The sequence below is a fragment of the Lithobates pipiens genome, unplaced genomic scaffold, assembly GCF_037356315.1.
Source record: "Lithobates pipiens isolate NorthernLeopardFrog02 unplaced genomic scaffold, aLitPip1_a1.2 Scaffold_8, whole genome shotgun sequence".
In the NCBI taxonomy this organism is placed as follows: Eukaryota; Metazoa; Chordata; class Amphibia; order Anura; family Ranidae; genus Lithobates; species Lithobates pipiens.
Window position 1 is genome coordinate 180,278,492 of NW_027507903.1, and position 17,745 is coordinate 180,296,236.

General features: G+C 44.1%; 1 protein-coding gene across 1 annotated transcript in view; it reads left to right on the forward strand.

Annotated features, from left to right (window-relative positions):
* The first annotated feature begins 1,173 nt into the window (after nt 1-1,173).
* SLC2A13 (solute carrier family 2 member 13) overlaps nt 1,174-17,745 on the forward strand; it is a 310,239-nt gene continuing 293,667 nt past the window's right edge. The window contains exon 1 of the mRNA XM_077471319.1: nt 1,174-1,938. Within this exon, the coding sequence (XP_077327445.1) occupies nt 1,377-1,938 (562 nt within the window). The 5' untranslated portion in view covers nt 1,174-1,376. The remainder of the gene's footprint in view (nt 1,939-17,745) is intronic.

A 17,745-nucleotide genomic window follows, 5' to 3' on the forward strand; every position in this document is an offset into this window, starting at 1 on the left:
TGATTGACCTTTTATCATTATTGTTTGACCACACCGTTCTCTAGATCTGCATTATCAGATTTATCTTTTCTTTTTCATGATTGATTTAAAAAAAAAAATGTGTTATCATTATTGTTTGACCACACCGTTCTTTGTATCTGTATTATCGTATTGATCTTTTCATTTCTTTTATGATTGACCTTTTTTCATTATTTTTTGACCACACCATTCTTTGTATCTGTATTATTAGATGTATCTTTTCTTTTTTTTTATGATTGACCTTTTATCATTATTGTTTGACCACACCGTTCTCTATATCTTCATTATCAGATTTATCCATTCTTTTTCATGATTTTTTTTTTAATTGTCATTATTGTTTGACCACACCATTCTTTGTATCTGTATTATCATATTTTTCTTTTCTTTTATTGTTGACCTTTTATCATTATTGTTTGACCACACAGTTCTTTGTATCTGTATTATTAGATTTATCTTTTTTTTATTTATTTTTTATGATTGACTTTTTGTCATTATTATTTGACCACGCTGTTCTCTATATCTGCATTATCTTTTCTTTTTAGGATTGATCCTTTTTTTTATTTTATTATTATTATTATAATTGTTTGACCACACCGTTCTCTATATCTGTATTATCAGATTTATTTTTCTTTTTCATGATTGATCCTTTTTATGTTATTTATTATTATTATTGTTTGACCACACCGTTCTTTGTATCTGTATTCTAATATTTATCGTTTCTTTTTATGATTGACCTTTTATCATTATTGTTTGACCACGCCGTTCTCTATATCTTCATTATCTTGGCAAAATGAATGGAAACGATGCGCGCTAAGCATCCCTTTGGTTCATTCGATCTCACACGATCACTTTATCGATTGAGAATTGATTAGAACTGGTGAACCAAAACAAAATTGCTGTGTTTGTACCGTTCAATGGGTATGTGAGCAGCGCTTCCTTAGAGGGATAATATGCTTTATTCATAGAGTGGAGCGTAGCTGTCGGCTTCCATCGCCCTATGATGCCTGATGAGTGTCATTATATGAGGATCAGCCGCTCCCGGATCTGAGCAGTACACGGATATGAAAAGCCTACTGACTGGAGGCGAAAACACCTCTGAAGCCTCCCGGTGACGTCAGAGAATCAGCTGCCGCCTGTCATGTGACGAGCCCAGCCCCGCCCCTCCAGCGTTCTTCTCCAGTGTGAGAGCGGTGCGAGTGGACGGCCGCCTCTGTCTGTATCTCTGTGAGGGGAGAGCGGTCCGTTCAGTCACCCGGAGGCAAGAGGCACAAAGTGGCCGTAAAGTACGATGCTGTGCTCCGGGCTGCTCGTCTAAGGCGCCACACGTGTGACCCGAGCGGCCTCACCAGTCACCACCTATGTCCCGCAAAGCCAGCGACAATGTGGAGTACACCCTGCGGAGCCTGAGCAACCTGATGGGGGAGAAGAAGAGGAGGAAGCCGCCTCAGCAGCCGGAGGAGGGAGCCGGGGAGAGGAGCCTCATCGCCGCCGATTCGTGCAGCAGCATTAACAGTCAGGGCACCGGGCCGTCCTCCTCTATGCCCGGCGGAGACCTGGAGAGGGCGGCCCGCCGGCAGTTCCAGCAGGATGTCACCCCGACTTTTGTATACGTGGTGTCGGTGTTCTCCGCCCTGGGGGGCTTCCTGTTCGGGTATGACACCGGGGTGGTGTCGGGGGCCATGCTGCTGCTGAAGAAGGACATGAACCTGTCGGCTCTATGGCAGGAGCTGCTCGTGTCCAGCACGGTGGGGGCGGCGGCCGTGTCGGCTCTGGCAGGCGGGGTGCTGAATGGAGTTGTGGGGCGCAGACCGTGCATCCTCCTCGCCAGCCTGATGTTCATGGCGGGAGCCGCTCTACTGGCCGCTGCCCGGGACAAGGAGACCCTGCTAGGGGGCCGGGTGGTGGTGGGACTCGGCATCGGTAAGTGCCCAACCTCTACACACAGCTTGGTCCTCACCAACTCACATCGGTGCAAGACACTAGTCACCTCCAGTCTGTACAGATCCTAATAGGAGTGCTGATTGCCACTTTATACAAGCTGATAGCAGGCTTCTTGGAAGCCTGCTAGCAGCTTGCTTGAAGTAATTGAACAGCGCAGCTGGTACTAAACTTTACTTTTTTTTTTTTTTTTTGAGGGGGCAGCAACAATATTGAATCACTAGTGTTACAAGTGCGTGGGTTCACTGTGCCCCAAGCCCAACATTATTTTTATTTTTTTTAAAGCGGTTGTATCTTCTGCTTGGTGGTGTGTGTTTTTTTTTTTTTTTTTTTTTTTTTTTCTTCTTCTCTTACAGGTAAGCCTATAATAAGGCTTACCTGTAGGTAATGTGAATATCTCCTAAACTTACACGGTTTAGGAGATACTCACACTACATCCAGCCGCTGTCAGCAGGCGAATGCGCTTCTGAAGATCCAGCAGATCGCGCCAGGATAGACGACTCCCGCGCATGCACGCTCTGGCCGCTGACAGCGCTGGAGTTGCGAACCCGGAAGAAAAGCTGAGGGAACATGTCAACTCCTGCTGTGGGGGTGACTTCGGAATGGCTTGCATCAGCTTCTATTTAGAAGTCCTTTGCAAGGTGTGCTGTGCGACTTAGAAGCCTCCCCAGCGTGAGCCAACACCTTGTGGACCGGCCGCTCCTGGTTTCTAAGGCCTCATGCACACTGGATGTGTTTGGACACTATTACTACTGCTGTTTTTGGCTTCAGATGTGTGGGTTTTTTTTTTTTTTTTTTTTTCTTCCTACAGTCAAGGAATTCTCCAGCATATTATTCTATGTGTCCATGCACGTACACATAGGCTGATATCAACTGTTTTTGGCTGTAAACCCCCCCCCCCCCACAACTAGTGGGTTTTGAGAGGAGTTTTACAGCTGTAAACAATCAAATGCGGCTCACCAGCGTTTGTTTTTTGATCAGATAAAAAAAAAAACAATTGCAAAAAACTTTGAAAAACCTCACTACAAAGCTACTGGCATTTGTTATAACGTCCAGTGTGAATGAGGCCTAAAGGTTTGCTTAAAGCGGAGGTCCACCCTAAAGTGGACCTTCTGCTCATCGGAACCCTCCCCCCCTCCGGTGCCACAATCGGCACCTTTCAGGGGGGAGGGGGTGCAGTTACCTGGATAATCCAGGTAACTGCACCCACTTCCGGGATAGCTCTCTGTGGAAAGGGGCGTAACTTACGCCCCTTTCCGCAAGTGCCCGCCCCTTCCCGCAAGTGCCCCGCTGCCTGCTGGGAAACACACAGATCCCAGAGGCAGTGGGGAGCGTCCTTATTGCGCAGCGCGATTCGCGCATGCGCAGTAGGGAACCGGGAAATGAAGCCGAAAGGCTCCATTTCCTGATTCCCATACCCAAGATGGCGGCGGCAGGACCCGACAGACGACCTAGAGATCGGCTTCGGGTGCCGACATCGCGGGCGTGCTGGACAGGTAAGTGTCACTATTTTAAAAGTCAGCAGCTGCAGTATTTGTAGCTGCTGGCTTTAAAAAAAAAAAAAAAAAAAAAAAACGCGGAGTCCCGGTGGACTCCCGCTTTAAAATAAGTCACGCTTACCTGCTCTGTGTAATGGTTTTGCTCAGAGCAGCCTCAATCCTCTTCTTGGGTCCCCTACCAGCTCTCCTGGCTGCTCCTCCTTGTCCAGTGCTCCCCCACCATAGCAAGCCACTTGCTATGGGGGGCCCTGGTGCATGCTTGCTCCTGAACCCTGCTCAGTGTGTCCATAAGACATGTAGAACTGCGATTTATTTATTTTTCTCTCTCTCCTTATTGGCTCGCTGTACTATCTCAGCCAATGAGTGAAGGGCTACTCTGGACAGTTAAGGTTCCCTTGCACGTTTCTGGATCGAAAAGGGGCTCAGGTGAGTATTTGGCTGTGGCGGGGGGGGGGGGGGGGGGGGTTGGGAGCAGCAGACTTTTTTTTTTTTTTTTTTTGCCTTCAGCCTTTACAAACACTTTAACCACTTAACCTTGAAGATTTACCCCTCCCTTCATGACCAGGCCACCTTTTCTTCTGATACTGCACTGTTACTTTGACAGTTGCGTGATCGCGTGATGCTGTACTCAATTTTGTCCTTTATCTTTTTTTCCTTCTCACAAATAGTGTTTTCTTTTGGTGGTATTTGATCACCTCCAGCTTTTTTTTTTTTTTTTTTTTTTTTTTTTCCTAAATAAACAAAGACCGACACTTAAAAAAAAAAAAAAAAAAAAAAAATTTCTGCTATAAAACGCATCCAATAAAAAAAAAAAAAAAATCTAATTTTGTCTTCATAAATTTAAGCTAGTGTGTTTTTTGGTGGGGGGGGGGGGAATAAATAAAATCTCAATAAGCATCTATAGCAGGGATATGCAATTAGCGGACCTCCAGCTGTTGCAAAACTACAAGTCCCATGAGGCATAGTCAGACTATGACAGCCACAAGTATCCCACCCAGAGGCATAATGGGACTTGTATTATATATATATATATATATATATATATATATATATATATTACATTTTTATTATTTTATTTTTTTTACAAAATTGAGTACACCCCCCCCCCCCCCCCCCCAAGTGAGAATGTTCAAATTGAACCCAATTAGTCATTTGCCCCCCTGGTATCACATGACTTGGTGTTACAAGGTTTCAGGTGTGAATGGGGAGCAGGTGTGTTAAATTTGGTGGCCTAGGCTATAAGATTGCCAAGACCATACAGTGGTTTACCAGGATGGGTTCCACTCAGAACAGGCCTCGCCATGGTCGACCAAAGAAGTTGAGTGCACATGCTTGGCGTCGTATCCAGAGGTTGTCTTTGGGAAATAGACGTATGAGTGCTGCCAGCATTGCTGCGGAGGATGAAGGCATCAAATTGGTCTGCATGGCTGTCGTCCCAGAAAGAAGCCTCTTCTAAAGATGAGGCACAAGAGAGCCCACAGTTTGCTGAAGACAAGCAGACTAAAAACATGGATTACTGGAACCATGTCCTGTGGTCTGAGACCAAGATAAACTTATTTGGTTCAGATGGTGTCAAGCGTGCAGTGGCAACCAGGTGAGAAGTACAAATATAAGTGTGTCTTGTCTAAAGTCAGGCATGGTGATGGGAGTGTTATGGTCTGTTATGTGTCCGCTCCGTACTGCGCATGCGCAGTACGGAGCAGACGAAGCTTCGGAAAATCTCCGAAGCTGAACGGCGCCTGCGCCATGAGTGGAGGAGGTAGCCCCACTATCCAAGCGGACATAGGGTTTAGAATTTTAGAGGGCCCCTCGCGGGCGAGCTTCGCTCGCCACGCTTCGCTCGCCACGCTTCGGGCTCGGCCTCGCTGCGCTCGGCTCTTTTTTATTCTAACTCTATGTCCACTTGGATAGTGGGGTTAGAACCTGGACTCACGGCGCAGGCGCCGTTCGTCCTCGGCAATTTTCGGAATCTGTGCTCCTGTGTACTGCGCATGCGCAGTACGCAGAGGACAGCATCTGATGGAGGACCCTATTTGACAAGACACCGGCTCTGAAGAGCTACAGTTCATTGAGGGAACTGTGAATGCCAACGTATACTGTAACATACTGAAGCAGATCATGAGCCCCTCCCTTTCAACATAATGACCCCAAACACCCCCCCCCCCCCCCCCCCAAAGACGACCACTGCCTTGCTAAAGAACCTGAGGGTAAAGTACTGGCCAAGCATGTCTCTAGACCTAAACCCCATGGAGCATCTGTGGGGCATCTTCAAACGGAAGGTGGAGGAGCGCAAGGTCTCACATCCATCAGCTCCGTGATGTTGTTGAGGAGTGGAAGAGGACTCCAGTGGCAACCTCTGAAGCTCTGATGAACTCCATGCCCAAGAGGGTTAAGGCAGTGCTGGAAAATAATGGTGGCCACACAGAATGTAGACAGTTGGGCCCAATTTGGACATTTTCACTCACTTGTTGCCAGTGGTTTAGACATTAATGGCTGTGTGTTTGAGTTATTTTGAGGGGACAGCAAATTTATACTTGTACAAGATGAACACTCACTACCTACTTTACATTGTAGCGCAGTGTCATTTCTTCAATGTTGTCACATGAAAAGGTATGATAAAATATTCACAAAAATGTAAGGGGTGTACTCACGTGTGTGTGTATGTAACTTTTTTTTTTTTTTTTAACTAGACTTATAGTGGGACTGTGATATTGCCGCACACAATCAGGAACAAACTGACACTTTATGGGAACCAGTGACATTAATTCAGTGGTAAAAATATGCACTGTCACTGTACTAATGACACTCTGGGAAGGGGTTAAACATCTAGGGCAATCAAAGGGTTAAATTTATTCCTAGCCAGTGCTTTTACTAAGGCAAGTAATTGATTTTATTCCCTGCATTGTAGGGAAAGAAATCCATTACTTCCCCTGCTGACAGGGCTCAGTTCTGTGTAAATCCCAGATAATCGGTGGGTGCTAGTGGTCATCAGACTCCTGCTGATCCACATTTGCTGTGCCTTAATCACTGCACAGCTGGGTCATCAGTGGTATGTGATCTGGCACAGGAGAGTCCCCTTGTTTCTGTATTTTTATATTATCAGCATAATTCTAAGGCCCCTTTCACACCGAGGCGTTTTTAAGGCGCTACAGCACTAAAAATAGCGCCTGAAAAAAACGGCCCCTTTCACTCCAGTGTGAAAGCCGGAGGGCTTTCACACTGGAGTGGTACTCTAGCAGGACGATGAAGTCCTTCTAGCAGTATCTTTGGAGTGGTGTATTCACCGCTCCTACCCACTGAAATCAATGGGGCGGTGCGTCTATACCGCCGGCAAAGCACTGCTGCAGCGACGCTTTGTGGGTGGTTTTAACCCTTTTTCGGCCGCTAGCGGCGGATTAACGCTGCTAAAACCAACGGCAAAGCGGCGCTAAAAATAGTGCCGCTTTACCGTCGCCGCAGCTCCTGCCCTAGTGTCAAAGGGGCCTTAAGGTTGTTTTTAGATAAAAAGAAAACCAAACGCATCAGACTTTATTGCTCTGTGTAATGGTTTTGCGCAGAGCAGTTTCGATCCTCTTCTTCGGTCTCCTGGCTGCTCCTTGACCAGTGCCCCCAATAGCAAGCAGCTTGCTATGGGGACACTGGTGCAGGATCGCTCCTGAGCCCTGATCTATGTGTCCCTAAGACAGCTGTGACTCAGCCAGCCTGCTTTCCTCATTGGCTCACAGACTGTGGCAGCCAATAGCTCCAACTGCTGTGTCTCAGCCAGTGAGTAGAGTGTGACCCAGGACAGCTGAGGTTCCCTTGCGCGTTGCTGGATTCAGAAGGGACTCAGGTGAGTATTAGGGGGGCTGTGGGGGGAGCAGCACACAGAAGCATTTTTCCCTTGATGCATTTCAGCGCTGTCACACTTTGAATGAATTTTGTGTGGTCATGTAACTCTGTACCCAAACAAATGTATGGGTTTTTTATTTTATTTTTATATTGTTTTTTGTTTTGTGATATTTAATCAGGGTTTTATATTTTTTGCTAAACAAAAAAGACCGAAAAATTTTCAGTGTGAGGAGAGGACTTGCGATACCGGCAAACTTTGTTTACACTGTGATTGGACACAGCTGGTCGCATAGTAAAGGGCCTCTGATCAGCATAAGGATACAGGGATCACAGATCTGTGCCAATGCTGCCCGGAAGCGTGATCACAGGAGGACGTCCATAGGCTAATTCCCAGTAATGTGAGCCTGCACTGTAGCTGTCTTTTGGCTATAGGGTAGGAGGTGATTAAAGTGATTGTAAAGGGTGGTGTTTGTTGGGGTTTTTATTTTTATTTTTTTTAAGGAGCATGTTATACTTGCCTGCCTTGTGCAATAGTTTTGGGCCCCTTTCGCACCCGAGCGAAATAGCCGTGGAGGGCCGAGGAAGTTCCTGTACTTCATTTTGGCACTAAACCAGGCACGTTTGGCATTGGGTTTTTTTTTTTTTTTTTTTGCTGTGATTTTCATGTGTTGTGTTGCAGCATAATTATGGCAAAATTGCACTGTTTGGGGTGCCTGGCTCTGCACCTCTGCTGAGTGCCCCCTTAGCAGGTTGTTTGCTATGGGGGCACTTGTATGTGCTTGCTCCTGAGCCTCACCCTCTGCTCTCTCCTCACTGGCTGTGATTGACAGCCAATGGCTCCCGCTGCTGTATCTGAGCCAGCAAGAAAGGAGCGAGCCACTGCCCTTGTACATATCGCTGGATTGAGATTGTCTAAGTAAGGTATGTATTTAAGGGGGGTGCTGCAGGCAGAATTTTGTGTGTGTGTATGTTATTATATTATATTTTTTTTATTTTTTGCCTAACTGCATAGCGCAGTATTTTTCCAGTCCTCAAGGTGCCCTAACAGATCATGTTTCCAGGCATTCCATTATTTTGCGGAGGTGATTTGATCAGTTTCACAGCAGTTTCATCTGAGGGAAATCCTGAAAACATGACCTTTTGGGGCGCCTTGAGGACTGGAGTTGAGAGACACTGGCATAGAAAAAAAATGCCTTTTACATTCACTTTAAAGTGGAAATCACTTTAAGACTCTGCCAACATTCACTATTAACCTTTTAGGCTGTTGGCATTAGTAAATCGGTTGGAAAGTATATTCTATTTACTTGTGTTAAACCTTTCTTTTTAAAACCCGCAAAATAAAACATGGAGACATGGGTGGATGGGGGGGGGGGGGGGGTTTGTTGCTTTGAATATTAAAATGGAATTCAATAGCTTTTTTGGTTTGTTGTGCTCAGATACAGTGTAGTTCTGCTTTAAAGGGGAACTAAAGTCTCCTCCATACTGGTCTGGCACTGGCTAGTTCTCAGTGCTTCTTTTCAGGTCTCTTCATTTGCCGGCGGTGGGTTATGTCACTCCTGCACATTCTTATCAGTTTGCAGTGCCAAAGGAGACGGTGAGCAGGCAGGTAGAGGGATTTTGTTGCACAAGACACAGTGCATGTCTCTTTAATAAAAGCCTACAGGGGTTTTTATTTTTATTTTTTCATTGGTACTTCAGTTCCACTTCAATGCAATAATCAACACTCCCATTAGGATCTTTGTCATTTACAAACTGGACTTTATTATGGTACTTTAAAAGCTTCAATAAAGCTTGCTGTTCACACTGCTCTTGTACAAGATGAGGCCCATGGTCCACAGAGCGGTATTCAATCCAAAAGCAAACCTTTGTTTCAGTTTAACAAATCTTTTGAAGTGATGGTTGCATTAGATCTTTTTCAGTCTGTACCCCCCCCCCCCCCCCCCCCCCCCCCAGCTGATCCTGCTGTTTTTCAAAAGAACAAGGTCTCTTCGGATGTATCGCTATACAGGGATGGAACAAACTATTTTCCACAAGCAGGGGTTCTTATAATGATCAGCTATTATTTATGTCAAACTTTTATACCAAAAGGAACAAAACTGTTGCTCCAACTTTGGCTTCAATTTGTTAGTGTATTTAAAGTGGTTCTAAATGCGAACATTTTTATTACTCTAATGCATTCTCTGCTTAAGTGGTTCTAAAGCTAAAGGAGTATGTTTGTTTTTTTTTTTTTTAATGCTTTTACCCCCATTAAGGTAAAAACCCAGCCTACGCCCTCCATCGATCGAGCACCTTTCATAACTGCGTCTTCTCCCCTATCCCTTGTCTCACGGACTAAAATAGCAGGAGTCTTTGGCCATCAATTAAATGCTGTGAGTAGAGAGAAGGGCGTGGGGCTGAGCCACGCTGCATGTGCCAAATGTGCACAACCTTGCTTGGGATTGAGCCTGCACATCTGCCCATGCCTGCTATGGGGGCAAATGAAGAGAAGGAGCTAACATGGGGGACAGTTATCAATAAGAATAAGAACAAGTTGCAAATCTTTGATAGCTTTGGAGACCTGTGTGTCAATTTTTCTGTGCAGTCAAGTATGACAGCTGGCAAGGTTCCAGGACAGATTTCCTGTCTCAATAGATGCATAATTGAAGTGGAATTCCAGGTGTACCTTTAACTAGCCTTTAAAAACTGCCCCTTCCTAACAACCGTGCCAACTAGCCTGTGTAAGAAAGATGTGTATTCTTGCCTATTTTCATCCCTCTCCATCTTAGGATTGGTTAGGTTTTGGACCTTAGAGCAGCCAAAGCAGGAATTTCTATTAAATCTTCCCCGTGATGTCTCGCTACTCCTGTTAAGCATTGGCTTGCCTTGCAGGATTCAGAAATGTCCCCCCGTAGTGTAATTGAGCACTAAGACTCCTCACCTTCCATTTATTTTTCTTGCACTTGAAGGAAGGAGAAAAAAATATATATATATAATAATTCTGGGTGGGAGGGAGGGTCAGGGCTGTTCTGTGCTTGCAAAGAGCAGGTAAGTATAACGTGTTTTTTTTTTTTTTTTTTTTTTTTTTTTTTTTTTTTTTTTTTTCTCTAAACAAAGGTTAGCAATCACTTTAAGACAAAGAAGATGATGGTTAAAAATGGTCCTCTTTTGTGGAGATTTTTTATTACTTCCTGTCCTAGAGGCTCAACATGAAGTGAAATCGTTCCAAGAGGGAAACTTTCTTTCAAAACAGTTGACGGAACTGGTTCAACTGGTACTCCAATAGTAATATTTACTCCCGCCTCCTGTTCTAGTGACAACCATAACATTTTAGATTTTATAATTGCTGTCTGATGTGGGGACAATGAATAGCAAGATAAATTAAGTGATTTCCCCATAGCAGTGTAAACTTGAGAGGGTGTTTGACTTTTTTTTTTTTTTTTTTTTGTTTGCATGCATACTGGCCTTGCTTGTTCGTTGGTTTCACGTTTCAGATGCGGTACATGCCCTCCTCTGGACACAAGTGCTATGGCTAAATACAAACTGACCAATTTGCCGTGCCCGATATGTGTTCAGCTAGAAACGGTGTGCCCCTAGAAGCACACTGTTTGCGTGCAGGGTCAGTGTTTGCATGTACCCACTCAGATGAGTGGCTCCGGCTGTTGAGTTGTACAGAAAGCAAATCTGACAGTTGCTCCGGTTTGCACACACTGCGCATATATCATTTAGATCTGCCATCAAGTCTACTGCTTCTCTCCAGCAACTGCACCTTGCTGTCCATGCAAATGTAACCTTACAATCTACCTAATAAAAGTTTTTACCTTCAGATACATTTTTTTTTTTTTTTTTTTTTTGATGTGCTGCTTTCATTTAAGAGAGAAGTGTGGGAATGTATAAAATATATACACTGTAATGCTGCAGCTGTTCCCTGCCGACTGTAAGCCAGAGCACATGTCCGCTGATTGCTCAGTTCTTGGTCCTTCTAGAGAAGAGAGTGGTGACTATCAGTCACCCCCCTCAGCACTCACTAAAGTGACAGTCCTGGAAGGGTTAAACCTGCACGCTGAGGCTGATCGGGTATCTGAGTGGATTCCCACTTTTTTTTTTTTTTTTAAATAGGCTGAAGCATCTCCTGGATGTTAGCTGACACCAGGCTGTAGTAAGTGCGTGCACGTCTGTGACCCAGAAGGTCTGGTTCACACCTATGCAGGTTGCAGTTTGTGTATTCCAGGTGCATTTTGTGTTTTTACAATACATCTCTTTGATCCATTGAAGCCTTTGGAACCAAAAAACAGGAAAAAGCCCCTGGCCCTTTCCGTAGAATGCAGATGTGAACGTGCCCTATAGCAAACCATGTTTAATGTACTGCAGTGTGTTTCTGCAAAACTGAAAACACTAAAAATGCATAGGTGTGAACCAGACTGAAGAGAAGACCAAAAAATGCTTTGCCATTACATCTTTTATTAACGGCAACAAAGTGTATGGCTCTTGGCTTCACCCACTCTTCTTTTATGTAATCCATAGCAAAAACAAACTTTTTTTTAATTCCACGCACTATTGATTTTTACTTGCTAACTGTAAGCTTTGCCAAGGCAGTTGGATAGCATATACACTCACTGGCCACATTTTTATTAGGTACACCTGTTTAATTGCTTGGTAAAACAAATTGCTAATCGGCCAATCGCATGGCAGCAACGCATTCGTTTGCGGAGAATGGTCTGAAAAAGAGAAAATTTCCAGTAAATGGCAGTTGTGTGGAAAAAATGCCTTGTTGATGGCCGGAGAATGGGCAGACTAGTTTGAGAAGATGTTAAGGCAACTGTAACTCAACCACTTGTTTTAAATCAAGGTATACAGAATACCATCTCTGAATGCACAACACATTGAACCTCGAAGCAGACGTGTTACAGCAGCAGAAGACCACACTGGGTGCCACCCCTGTTGGCTAAGAACAGGAAACTGAGACAACAATTCGCACAGGCTCACCAAAATTGGACAATAGAAGATTGGAAAAACTTTGCCTGGTCTGAGTCTGTTTCAGTTGTGACCTGTAGATGGTAGCATTTGTTGTAAACAACATGAAAGCATAGACCCATCCTGCCTTGTGTCAACAGTCTAGGCTGGTGGTGTAATGGTGTGGGGAATATTTTCTTGGCTCACTTTGGGCCCCTTAGTACCAATTAAGTATTGTTTAATACCAGAGTATTGTTGCTGACCATGTCCATCCCTTCATGACTGCAGTGTACTAGTTTTCTGATGGCCACTTCCAGGAGCATAATGCACCATGTCACAAAGCTCATATCATCTCAAACTGGTTTCTTGAACTCTACAACGAGTTCACTGTACTCCAATGGTGTCCACAGTCACCAGATCTCAGCCCACCTTTTGGGATTTGGTGAAACGGGAGATTTGCATCATGGATGTGCAGCCGACAAATCTTCAGCTACTGTGGGATGCTATCTTGTAACTATGGACCAAAATCTCTGAGGAATGTTTCCAACACCTTGTTAAATCTATGCCACGAAGAATTAAGGCAGATCTAAAAGCAAAAGGGGTTCCAACCTGCTACTGGCAAGGTGTAACTAATAAAGTGTCCTGTGTAGGTCCTTGTGCAAGTGCTTGCTGTTAAATGGGACAGTGTCTCCTGTACTTGTATTCCATTTTTTCAGCATTGTCTTATGCGCTTTTACTGGAGACTGTAGGCTCCTCCTGAAAATGCACAAATCACTGCAATGGATTGCATGCATGTAGACAAAGAGGCTGCATGGAACTGCAGGAGATCAGAGACGCTAAGATGCACCATTATATTTATTTTTTGTTAAAGTAAAATAAACAAGACAGTCGTTTTGATATACAGTCCAAAATGTCATCCAGTTGGGCCAGTGTTTCTCAACTTCAGTCCTCAAGGCGCCCCCAAAAGGGCATGGTTTCTGTGTGTGTGTGTGTGTGTGTGTGTGTGTATATGTATATGTATATGTGTATATATATATATATATATATGTGTGTGTAAATTGTATTTATTTTACACAGGTGATTTGATCAGTTTAACTGCCTTAGCAATTACCACAGCTGTTTCACTTGCTTGAAATCCTGAAAACATGACCTGTTGGGGTGCCTTGAGGGCTAGAGTTGAGAAACATGGAGTTGGGCTACATTCGCGTCTCCAAAGTCGCACGACTTCCCATGTGACTTTGACCTGATTTTACATTTTCTAAACCAAAGTTGCATTGGAGGTCGGACCGAAGTAGTGCAGGCACCTTTTCTAAGTTGCACCATTTGGGTTCTATTGAAAAGAATGGGCTGCGACTTTGTCTAAAGTAACATGTCAAGTTGCACAAGTGTGACTGGAGCCTTAGAGTTGACATCCACTTTTTTTTAAAGTGTTAAATTTTTCAAAATAAATGGAAAAGTAAATAATCGCTGTACAGCCCATTAGCCCTTGCTGTACTTAACCTCCAGGGGTGCTGAGCTGTCGGTGCCCAGTGCTGGTTTTGAAATCCTTGCTCTTCCACTTCTAGGTGCAGTGTTTCTGGGATGGACAAGAGCAATTCTGATTAGGCAGCACCTGCACCATGAATCTCTGGTCTGTCCCAGAAGGGCTGCGCAGAGAAGAGCAAGGGTTTCAAATCCCGACTCGCTGGACCTGCTTCATGGGCACTGACAGCTCAGCATTCTCGGAGGTAAACACAGCAGGGATGGGGAGGATGGTAAGCTGGCTATACATGGGTCAAAATTTGGACACTTTAGTATGAACCATCTGAATTTAGATCCATGTATGGCCACTACTGATTGTGTGCTGTTCGGCCGCCTTGTCAGCATTTAGCTGCGTGAAGTGTCCCCGCTGTCAGAATTCAATTTTATTCATTTTTTTTCCAACCCAGCTGTTGAAGAAAAACTGACACCTCTACGGCTTGTGCAAGACTGACTATTCTTCTTTAGTTCACCTTCATCTTCTTTTCTCTTTTTTTTTTTTTTTTTTCCTGAAAAGGCAGATTTTTTTATTTTTTATACGGTTTCCCCAGTTGCATTCCTGTGAATGTCAAATGCGTTCAAATGTTTTTAGGAACTTTAACATTCGCTTGTGCTCAGAAGTCCACATACCAAAACATTCCATCTGAATTAAAAAAAAAATTTTATATATATGTTTCTGTGGTGTGCTGAGGTGTAGGTGTGTTTACAATGGGAATGCTATTTAAAAATGAATGAGCATGCATGCCATAGCACATACACCCCGTGTTTTACCACATGCTAAAAAGTGTGGCCCAAGGGTCTATTTGCACTAGAAATTCCTGTTTTATTTTGCATACAAGGCATGTGTTGCTGTTTGAATACAATGACATTTCTCATGTCTGTGTGTATTTTGCCTGTGCTGTGAAAATACAGGACAGCGCTTGTAGTGAAAACAAGCCCAACGCACGTGCTTGCTCTAACAATGTTTACCTTTCACCCTGTGTTTTTATTGAATGTCTTGGGCCCATGCATTCTGGGCTTAAAAAAATATATACCCACACTGGGCTTAAAAAAATAAATAAGTGTGTATATGTGTGTGTGTGTGTGTGTGTGTGTGTGTGTGTATAGATAGATAGATAGATATACCCCCCCATAGAGCATTTTTGTACACGGTTTAGGAGAATTTAGTGTGGTTTGTTTTGTGTTTTTGTCTTTTTTTTTTTTTTTTTTTTTCTTTTGCCTGAAAGCTCCAATCCAAGCCTTTACCTTTCCTCTAAACTAGGGGTCTCAAACTGGCGGCCCTCCACCTGTTGCGAAACTACAAGCCCCATCACGCCTTTGCCTGTGGGACTCGTGCTTGTAACTGTCACCCATGCAATGCCTCATGGGACTTGTAGTTTCACAACAGCTGAAGGGCCTTCAGTTTGAGCCTAAAATATGCCTGTAATTGTACTAATGTGCATGGACACATTGGATAACATTGAGTAACTTCTACAGACAAAACTCCTGTAGATGCAGCGATTAAACCGGATTGCATGGACAGACAGAGAATAATATAGAATATGTATGTAATAAAATTGTATAATACTAAAAATACACATACACCCTGGTTTGAGAGCGTTTTGCAAGACAAGCAAATTTTTTTTAATTTTGACTTGATATGCAAGTAGCGTCAAGTCACAACTGAGTATAAAAACAGACCCCTCGAAGTGTATCAATAGTTACATTTAATTTATACATGCATATAGTTGATTTAAAATGGGCACGTCTAAGTATACAAGCATCCGGGGTAAAGCTGTCCACATCGACCATCCTCCGCTTCGCCATTGACTTCTTCCCTCCACGAGTGGTTCAAGCCTTGCTTTTCAGATCGCTCGACTGCAGGGTAGTCTTCGCGGTCGTGATTGCAGACTGACAGCGGTGAGAGCCGGTGGTGCAGGGGATGGTCTATGTGCACTGCTATCCCCGGATGCCTGCATACTGTGATGTGCCTCTTTTAACCGCTTCAGCCCCAGAAGATTTTTACCCCCTTCCTGAACAGAGCACTTTTTGCGATTCAGCACTGCGTTGCTTTAACTGACAATTGTGGGGTCGTGCGATGTGGCTCCCAAACAAAATTGACGTCCTTTTTTTTTCCCACATAGAGCTTTCTTTTGGTGGTATTTGATCACCCCTGCTGTTTTTATTCTATACGCTATAAACAAAAAGCGACAATTTTGAGAAAAAAAAACATGATTTTTTGCTATACTATTTTCCCCCCCCCCCCAAAAAAAAAAAAATATAAATATATATTTATAAAAAAACCCTTTCCCTCCATTTCGGGCCGATACGTATTCTTCTACATATATTTGGTAAAAAAAAAAATTGCAATTGGTTTGCGCAGAAGTTATAGCACTTACAAAATAGGGGATAGTTTTATGAAATTTTTATGAAAATTTTTTTTTTATTTTTTATTTTTTTTTATCGTGACTGACATTATTGCGGACGGGTCGGATGTTTTTGACACATTGGGATCATTGTCATTTATACAGCAAACAGTGCTATACAAATGCACTAATTCCTGTGTAAATGAAACTGACAGTGAAGGGCTTAACCACTAGGGGGCAGGGTAAGGGTTAGGTGTGTCCTGGGGCGTGTGGCTAACTGGGGGGGCGTGGCTACATGTGACACATGACTGATCTCTGCTCCTAATCACAGGAAGCAGAGATCAGTGTCACTAGGCAGAAAGGGCAGATGCTTGTTTACATTAGCATCTCCCCATTCTTCCTCCCCGCGGCACCCGCGTCCCAACTCCTGGAGGCCCGGCCGGCGTGTCTCCTCGATGGCATGGCGGCAAATTTAAAGGGATGTACCTGTACACCCATTTGCCTGTCCGTGCCATTCTGCCGACGTACATCGGCGTGTGCTGGTCGGGAACCGGTTAAAGCAGTTGTATACCCCTTCTCTTTTTTTTTTTTTTTTTTCTTTGACCTAAAGGTAAGCCGTGTGTATTAGGGGTGCACCAAATGGGTATTTTGGTGCCGAAACTGATACCGAAAATGAAAAATAGATGGGCGAAAACTGATACCGGAACATTGTTAAAAAAAAAATTTTTTATACGGGAGATGGTCAGAGACTGGGGACATGGTACAGGAGATCAATGCAGCCTCACCAGTGCCTGTCTGATAAAGCCAGCCAGTGTCGTTCCCCCCCCCCCCCCCCAGTGCAGCCAGCCAGTGTCCCCCATTGAAGGGAAGAGAGGAGCCGCCTCCGCCGCCTGTTTGACTGTTTTGATCACAGTGCCGGGAACATCACAGCTTTCATTTCAATAGCTGTGTGTTCTTGGCCACGTGCCATCACATACAGCCCCTCCCACTTGTCTGGGCACTTTGAGAGACAGATCATCCGTGATCTGTCTGGCTATCAAAGCTCCCCACACGGGGGGGCTTTATGAACTGGCGTGTGGCTGTGATGTTCCCGGCACTCTGATCAAACAGGGCAAATTGACGAAAAGGGCATTTTCGGCCGATATGTTTCAGCGACAGAAATTTCAGTGCATCCCTGTGTGTGTGTGTGTGTGTGTGTGTGTATGTATGCATGTATAAATTTTTGCCTTTTTTTTGCTCACTTAAAACTTTAAAATATTTGGCGTACGTCATGTCTGGTGTATCTGATGCTTGGTCCCACACTGGTTCCTCTCAGCGGCGCTCTACCATTGCTGTATCGTAAACTACTAATGTATAGCCACTTGTATTAATAGTTGAATGGTTATGGTGAAATAATTTTGAATTACCCTCCTCCTTTTCCAGTTCGTTTACTGTATGAATGACATGATCTTGTAGCTGTTTCCATCAGTTCAGTAACAGTGATTAATTTTCTGTAGGTGCGTCAAGCCTTTGCCAGGTGATTAGTTTTTAAAGCAACAGTGAAGCTATTGTACAACTGGGTCTCAAAATAGAGACCATCAGGTGGTTGCTAGGATACTAGGTGATTTCCAGCACCCTGCTTTCCTAGCATCATCTTCTGCTGTCATTTACCGGATTCACAGGGATGT